General features: G+C 47.1%; 1 protein-coding gene across 2 annotated transcripts; it reads left to right on the forward strand.

Annotated features, from left to right (window-relative positions):
• Positions 1–1,948: 1,948 nt before the first annotated feature.
• On the forward strand, positions 1,949–7,080 carry LOC115380885 (cbp/p300-interacting transactivator 3-like). Of its 2 annotated transcripts, none has more exons than XM_030082172.1 (2): positions 1,949–2,203; positions 5,423–7,080. In XM_030082172.1, the coding sequence occupies exon 2, from the start codon at positions 5,438–5,440 to the stop codon at positions 6,143–6,145; it is 708 nt and encodes a 235-aa protein (XP_029938032.1). In that variant the 5' UTR covers positions 1,949–2,203; positions 5,423–5,437; the 3' UTR covers positions 6,146–7,080. The 2 variants fall into 2 exon arrangements, with proteins under 2 accessions (XP_029938032.1, XP_029938031.1); XM_030082171.1 differs by having other exon boundaries at positions 1,950–2,171.
• Positions 7,081–8,868: the final 1,788 nt, after the last annotated feature.

Below are 8,868 nucleotides of genomic sequence, written 5' to 3' on the forward strand. Positions count from 1 at the left end.
GAGAGAGCGCAGTGGACGTATGACGGGGCGTATCGGGTAGTCGAGAGGCCTTGTCTGAATCCCACGGTGTGCGGCAGTGTGTGGGAAGGTGATGTCCTCCCACGGTCTCGCAGTCTGCAGACCGGCCCTCGTCGAGCCGGCTGGTCCGGCACCGGCTGGGAAGTCTGTCTGGAGCTCCGAGCCAAAGAGGCTGTGACTCGGCGCTCGCCTGGTCTGGCAACGTGAAACACCCAGGCTGATTCTGAGTCCAGGACAAAAACTTTCTGCACATGTTCAACTGCTGTCTTTGTTCCATGCAACCTCTCGCTCATGTTGTTGATCCAATTCAGGGGAAAATGTTTTGTTTTTACTCAATCGTTGTCAAATATGGCAACCACAAATGCCTCTAGGACGTAAGTCTCCAAGAGGATCTAAGACTCCAATTTAGCCGTGAAACCATGAAACCACCAAGCAAATTATGAAAAATGCCAAAGAAAACATGGATTAGAAACACACACACACACACACACACACACACACACACACACACACACACACACACACACACACACACACACACACTCCAGAACCTGAGCAGAGATGAGATGTGGCTCTGAAAGATGAAACTGCCAACATTCAGTCCCTCCAGGAAGTTGCGATGTTACAAGAGCTGCCATTTTGATTTTCAACCCAATCTGTAAATTCTGCACAACCTTGTAATTTTGTTCAACTTGACCAAAATTGAAAGGTCACACAGAATCTGCTGTGATCGCTACAGTGTGACTTCCTGGAGGGACTGAACAGCCATGCTGTTAAAACACCCATGATGCAACAGTTTACTGGGTGTCTCACTGTAGTTTGTACCAGGAAGTGAATAGTCAAAATTTCCCTGATATTGAGAGTGTGGTCATTTTCTGTGGTCACTGTTTGGTTTTTGTGAAATTCTGGACACTTTCATCAGGTCTGCTCTGCACCACAACAACAACAAAGCTTCAGCTTCCAAGGAAACTATGAGACGATTTCACCCTTCAGATGGGATTCAAAAAGCCTTCAGGAGGTTCAGGAACATCTGGGAGCATTCAAGACGAGACAGAACCAACCAGGACGATGAAGACTGGCAGGAGCTTCATGAAGCTGTTTGTACAGTTTAATCCAACTGACCATGAACTTTATCGATAACTAAAGTCTTTCTGTTGCTCTTCGTGGTCTTTCAACCGTCATCTCTGGATATCATCTCTTGTTTGTGATTTCTGTAGAGAATGGCTCACAATGTCACACGTCTTCTGAAGGGTAAAGAATGGGATTAGAAGAATGGGAACAAGACCGACGTCGTCAGAGAAGACCTTCAAGAGGTTGAAGGAAGTCTCGTTACCTTTAAGTCGATGAATCCACTCGTCTGTTTAAATAAAAGTCGAATCAGGAGACTTCCTGTAGATTTTCATGAAGCTACCTGAACGTCTTTCCTCCTCCGGTAAGATTTTATTTCTTGTATTTCTGCATTAAATCTTTATTTTGTGCAAAAACAAACAAACAGAAACCTCCTCTGACTCCTCTCTTTGTGTTTGCTGGACATAATTTAATCTGTTGACTCCATTCCTTTCTGATTTACCTTCACTCAGCTCAGCTGTACGTAGTCATCATCTCCAGGGCGGATGCAGTCAAACCCCTGGTGTGAGGGATTTCTGAGGCCAGCTCCTGCAGAGAGACCCTCCACCTCCACCCCCAACTCCACCTCCACCTCCTCCACCTCTCCACCTCTCCTGCTCCTCTTTAAACAGAAAGCTTTCAGTTAAGAGAGGATCATTACTAATAATAGTGTTGCAGTAATGAAGGCAGGCAGCTCTCTCTCTCTCTCTCTCTCTCTCTCTCTCTCTCTCTCTCTCTCTCTCTCTCTCTCTCTGTCCAGTGTTTCTTTGCACGGTGATTAAGGGGGAGGACCAATGGCAACAAAGGAGACGGAGAGGACGGAGGCTCCTCCTCCCTCCCGCCTCTCTCTCTCTGTCTGCGCTCTATAGATGTATATAATCCGCGAGTTGACCCAGAAAACAAACTCCTGACTGCTGCCGAGGCGCCGCAGGGCTGCATGTATCCGGAGCATCAGCTGGACCGACGCGCGGCACCGACCCAACTTCTCCGCACGGATTTTTATTATTATTCTTTTTTTTATTTTTATTTTTGCATTCTCACATCGGGTAGGTGTCGACTCTTCTTCACTCTCACACAGGTAGACACACACTTTCTTTTTTTGTTGTCTCTCTTCACCTGGTTCGCTAATCAGCGGTACTTTTTTACGCGTAATTGACGCATTTCTCCAAATGCACGCGGACGAGAATAACACGCTTCCTTCCTTATGGTCACGTTTTATTTTTAAGAGTAAGGCTTTGCTTGAACAGTCCAGATCTGCACAGACTACAAAGCAGAGAGATTATTATAAGGAGGTTATTGAGGAAAGTGTGCGTCCGGAAAAAAAAAAAACGCACAGAAAACGCGACAATCATCCCCGAGCAGAGAGGAGAGTTTATCCCACACTGCTGGATCTGTAGCACGAAATCAAAACACACTCCTCGGATCGTTGATTTTTCACACCTATATATTTATTCCAGGGATACCTCGAGGATTTGCACGAGCCGTGCCTCCTCCTGCGTTAATGCGCACAATGTCACCAGTTTTCACAAACCAATCACGCAATTCTCTCACGACCCTCTGCGAGCGGCTGTTTTTTTCTCCTCCTTTCTTTCAAAGACACGAGGCAGTGTGTGTGTGCTGTGTGTTAAAGGGGGAAGAAGAGGTGTGTGTGTGTGTGTGTGTGGTCTGGAGAAGCATTCCTCTGCGTCCTTTTGGCTGCAGGGGTTTTGCTGCCCTCCGTCGCTGGTGTGATTCTCACTGGCTGATTGGCTCACGCTGTCATGCTGTTTGTGTTATTTTTCACATGCATGCTTCATATGTGACCATCGATAATGATAATAGAAAGTGCAAACCGTGCACATGCACCACAGCTGCATGTGAAGTCTGTATTGCGGTTTGATAATATCGACATGTCAAACCACGAATCATCAAGCACCAGAGACTGAGACATATTGAGACATTTGGACTTCTCTCTGTCTGGTCTGGGACACAAAAAACAACCTACATTTCCCATATTGCAATCGATCGGTGCTGTTTCTGCTATTCTGCACTCAAATGGTGCAGCTGGCAGTCTGGTCCTGACTCATTACTGGAGTTTCTGGCTGAATCGGAATAAACTCTGCACTGCAATAAAGGAGAATGTGATTCCTTTGCTGAATCACTCACCGAGGCTTTGAGAAATTCATTCATCCTGAAAGAAATGCTTGAAAAGACACGTTGTGGAATCAAAATAGCCGACCTAGTCCTCGTTCGCGCGACATTTCAACTGAAAACGCGTCGATTTTGTGTTTTTGTCTCATAAAACTGAAGACACGGTTCACAGAAAGCCTGTAGTTAGCATGTCGGGCCACAAGTGGGCGCTGGTGTTTGTTTTCATAGCTGGAAAACACACGTGCTCGCTGAGAACAGTTCTCTATAAACATTAACAGAAGGACAAGGATACTGGGAGGAACCAGTTGGATTGTTTTTACAGTGACTGTCGAGCCTAAAACTACCAAGTCCAGGAGAACCTGGACCAGGACAATCTGGACTGGGACTAGGACTAGGACTAGAACCAAAGTGTCATTTTCACCCGTCTAAAGCCGACTCAGCCCAAGCTTTTTCATAAAGTTCCACCTCGGGAGTCGATCACAGTTGCGTTGCCGTTCCTGGTCTTGTCGACGCCTCCCTGAAGCGTTTTGCGTCTTCACTGCTGTGAAGGAGGCCTGGGAGGGTTCCGATGCAGCTCGTGGGTTTCAGAGTCGAGTTGTTTTTAAAAGCTGCCACTGTCTGAGTGAGAGCTGGACTTCATCGGGTTTGGTTCAGGATATCTTCAAACCGTTGAGCTCCACAGATAATAAAGCCTTCTAATTGAAAACACACAGTCTGCTGCTGCTGCCGTCCAAATGGTTTTATCTGTAAGACACCAACAACAGCCGCCACCCGACCCTCAGGTCCGTCTCTGGTGCCCTCCTGGTGGGACCTGGGCCACACTTTGAGAACCACTTGGACTGATGTTACTCGTCTGACTGTATCTGCTGCTACTCCAGTAAAGGGTGTCAAACGTATGGCTCGCGGGGCAGAGCTGGCTCAGCAGAGGGTCCAGTCAGACTGCAGTGTGTTTATTTCGCCAGCAGAGGCACAGTTGAGTCTACGTTACGTTTGGAGTCGGTCCAGGTGATCAGGTTTACTGACCGGATGGAGAAACGTGTAGACCTCAGTGATTCTGATCAGAATGTGAGCTAGCATGTTATATTTTTGAGTTCCAGCTACATGAAACCAAACGTTTCCTGCCTTTGAAGACGTAAATAATGTAAGAAAAACCAGCTGTGTTCTGAATGGTGAACCGAGGCATAATTCTGTTGAAATTACATTATTTTTTAATTGAAATTTAAGGCGTTCATTAAACGTGAACTTTGCTGTGAAATAGTAATATTTTGTTGTACTAAAACAGAGCTTTCAGATGCCTTGTACCTGGATAAAGGGGAGTATGTATAGAAATATATATGTTAATGTTTCTAAGTACCTGGGCTTCTACTTGGTTTAGTTTTCATTGATTAGCATGACGATGCTCTTTGAAAGGCGTTAATGAACATATTTGACGTTTAAATTACCACAGCTTATAATAAAATTCACAGCTCAATAACACATTTTAATAAAGTAGCAGCAAAGTAGCTTAAAAGGGCTAAAACACCTGAATGTACTACAGAGATTTACCCTTCAAGTGTGTGTTCAAGGTATGTTTAGAAAGATAACGAGTGGCTTCAGTGAAGCCGCAACTAGCATGATGGCTAACGCTATGAGGCTAGCAGGCAGAAATCAAGGCAAATGTGAATAAGCTTTAAAAAAACGGCATTAAGAAGATGTGTTCATCTTTTATGAAATGATTTCATGATGCTTTGTTAAGGTGAACCTGTGCTGTTTGAGTAGGAAGACAGGCCCTGGTTAAAACGCTCCCTTAGTTTCCTCGGTGGGACGAAGTTTAAATTTATTCAGTAATCTTCTGAACTTGATGCTTAAATTACTGAATTATGCCCAAAATGAACAAAATTGTGTTGTCTTAGGTTATGAAGTGTAAAAAAACTCAGTGTTTTGTTGAATCAGCTGAAGCTGAAATGACTTTTTTCAAGGATATTTCAAGAACAGACTCTGCAAAGGGACCTACGCTAGCTGCATCTTTGAATGTCTTCCATTCATGTGTTTCCGTGACTATTCCTCATCTGATTTCTCTCTTGTAGTCTCTATATATCTTTAATTCTAAAGTTTCCCCAGGCGGTGTGCTCGCTTTGCCGCTCATGGCTGGATTTGACATTAACGCCGTTTCCCTCCGTGTCTCCAGGGCGCCTGAGCAGCCATGGCTGAACACATGATGATGCCCATGAGCCACGGCTTCCGGATGGGCATGAACGGACCGCCGCAGCACAACGGCCAGCCCGGCCTGCGCGGCCTGCCCAACGGCCAGGTGATGCACTACGGCAGGAACCCCCAGAGCAACATGGAGGCCGCCATGAGACAGAGACAGGGCCTGGTGGGGCCGGGCGGGATGGGCGGTCCCGTCGGCGGGGCCCCCATGGGCGGCCACCACCACCAGATGATGTCCGGGAACATTATGTACAACGGCCAGGGCCCCCAGCAGCAGCAGCACCACCACATGCACCCCCAGCAGCAGCAGCAGCAGCAGCAGCAGGGGGGCGGGCACCCGCAGCAGTACCACCACGGCAACCTCACCTCCCAGCAGCTCATGGCCAGCATGCACTTGCAGAAACTGAACACCCAGTACCACGGACACCCGCTGGGCTCGTCCGGCGGCCACCACTTGCCGAACGGCGGCCAGTACCGCGTGGGCCCGGCCCAGCTGTCGGGCATGCAGCACATCGGCGGCCCCCTGGGGCTGAACGGCATGGACATGGACCTGATCGACGAGGAAGTGCTCACCTCGCTGGTTCTGGAGTTGGGGTTGGATCGCGTTCAGGAGCTGCCCGAGCTCTTCCTGGGACAGAACGAGTTCGACTTCATATCAGACTTTGTGTGCAAACAGCAGCCGAGCACGGTGAGCTGCTGAGCCGACGGGACGCGGGCTGTTTCGGGTTTTGGTTCGGACTGGAAACCCCCCCTCCTCCTCCCCCCAAAGAATGACTGAGTGGCGACCGTAGCACAGCGACAGGAGACAATCTTTCTGTTCTGTTTGGGTGTTTCTGTGTTTGTGTATACGACAGTTTCTCGTGCGCCTTCACACTGACCTTGCCTGCGAGTCGTTCAAAGAATTGTAAACGAGCAAAAACGCAGAAACAGGCGCCGGGTTCCTTTTCCTTTGAGCCGGCGCCAGTAAGATCTGTCGCCTTGGGCCAAACTGAGGCGTCCCGATGCGAGCGGGTTCTGCTTGTACCCAGCTGGCCCTCAGCACATGTGCCTATGGTGCCAAGGCTTTTTGGATAAACTGTAAATTTAGCAAACACAAACGGGGGTAAGACGACCTGATTGGACCGTCCAGTCAGGTCTGCCCGGTTCTGAGGCATCTCGAGGTGTATTTTATCCTGGATGACACCCTTGACTAGTAGCAGACCTCTTCAGAAAGGTGGTCCACTTAATTTGTTTAAACAAGGATCAAGGGATTAAGGGAGTGGAGAATGATTCTTTTATGTTTGCATATTGAAGGCTGGCTCTTCAAATACTGACTCTCCTACAAAGAACAGCTTTTCCTTGAAGAGCAGGAGGCTGTGCAGCATTCCTGGGTGACACAGCGTTGTTTCTTTTTACCTCGGAACTGTTTGAAATGTGCCCCATCGATTATTTTGCTTCCGGCGTCGTTAAACCGGCTCTGATTAAACCCACTGTCGTTAAATGTCTCGCATCTGATCTGTGTTTTTGGCTGTGAATGAGTCACTGGCGGGAGTTGAGTGTGTTTCTTGGCTTTAAAAAGAAAAACTAAACAAAAAAAACAAAAAAAAAAAGCTTTTGTGTGCTGAAGTCTTACAACTCTACATCATTTACGTGTTCTTTGCAACAAATCCCGGGTGCAGTACTTCATATTTTAATGAGAGTATGACAAACAAGAATATCAAAATGATGACGACCCCCCAAAGCTCACCACTTAGCCACAGCCTGGATGGTCTGGTAATGCTACTTCCTACCACTAGACGGTGTTGTGAGTCACTCTAACGTTCAGTCGCTCTACAGTCCAACAAGCAGCAGACGTTAGCAAAGCTGGACGAATCGTAAACACAATCAGCTCAAGCCCAGAGCTTCCGAACCTTCATTCGACCCCAACTACCACAAGCATCAGACAAATGCAGAGCCCGGTTCGTCCGCCATATTCTATAAATGTGTTTGTAGCTCTACTGATGAGGAAGATGCGTTTTGCTGTATAATGGAATAAGGGTCAGGCTTGGCTAACTCCCACCTCTGAATAGAGGTTTGGCGGCTTGTGTTTTGATTTGGAGTTATTACCTGCTGCTAACCGCTGCGGATGATTTATCCTCCCACACTAATCCACTGTTTTCCACAACTCTTGTGGGAAACATTGAAATTTTAAAGCCGTTCGTGTTATTGTGTCACTACCAATGCTCATTATCGGTATATTTCAGTTGTTTGAGGAGCCGTGAGTGCGAACACGGCGAGTTGTTTCTTGGTAATTGACAATAAACCTCAAAGTGAAAAACAAAAAATATATTTTATAAGCAGTGGTTTGACAGAGGTAGATTAATCTGGAGATTCTGACTTGAGGGTTTCTGCTTCCTGTTATCATTTCTGTTGTCAGTGTTGGTAAAATCAAGCCAGGTGCTGGACAGACTGAACGCTACAGCGACGGTGAGCATATCAAAAACAACACGAGAAGCAATAACGCTTTTTGAATTCTGGTTCATATCGAATGCCTGAATAGCTTCTAAAAGCGGCTTTGAGAGCCGGACGTTGGACAGACTGGACGTTACAGCGGCTCATGACGAACCACCCGAAACGCAGAGGCCTGCCAGTCGAACAGAAACACTGTGGCCTCAAGCGAGATTCAAGCAAAAAGCCAAAACAAACCAAAATAGCAGCAATCAGAAGTCGTTCTCCCCGCGGAAGTGTGATTTTTTTTTTTTTTTTTTTTTTTTCTTTCTGGAAACATGTTTGTTAAAAGAGAAAAAAAAAAACCAAGTGTGAGTGGCAGCAGACGTTGTGTGTTATTTGCATACATCTGTGCAGTGAGGCTTTTAAATCCCATCGAATGTCATTCTTCTTCCCTGAACCGGTGCCGGCGTGCCGAGCGAGAGAGAGAGAGAGGGAGAGCTGTGTGGACGCAGCAGCTCTGAGTTTAATCAGTATTTAAAGCTGCCGCTACCTGTGGCATTGATTTCATGAGGCCGGAGGAGCCAACCAGGAGCCAAGCTGTGGGGTTTGGGGGTTTTTTAAAGCATAGATTAGCTCACTCTGCTGCTTTCCTACTGATTAGATTTAAATGACATGTTCTCACACGCTTGTCTTAATTGAGGTCGGCTTGCACATTCTCCAATGACTCAATAATTATAAAACGGACATGTTCTGCGATGCTTTTTTCTTCTTCCTCGGCACAGTCGGTAATTAGGTTTTTTCGTCAAGGTTGCTGAGTTGAAAAGATTCTCGCGCTCCTGTAATGCCGTTTGGAGGGTCGGCGGCACTGCTCCCCGTCCCTCCGGCGTCCGGACGAACCCACAAGCTCACATTTTAAAAACGAGACACACTTCTGGCCTTAGCGAGACGGTGGCCTCTGATTTACTGCTATATCAATAAGCTCCGCCTTCTCGTGTATCGTATCTTTGTACTGTA

This window comes from Salarias fasciatus, chromosome 22, assembly GCF_902148845.1.
Source record: "Salarias fasciatus chromosome 22, fSalaFa1.1, whole genome shotgun sequence".
Taxonomy (NCBI): domain Eukaryota; kingdom Metazoa; phylum Chordata; class Actinopteri; order Blenniiformes; family Blenniidae; genus Salarias; species Salarias fasciatus.

Bases quoted from the DNA above. Each gene is read 5' to 3' on its own strand.
- LOC115380885 (XM_030082172.1), top strand. From the start codon at position 5,438: ATGGCTGAACACATGATGATGCCCATGAGCCACGGCTTCCGGATGGGC.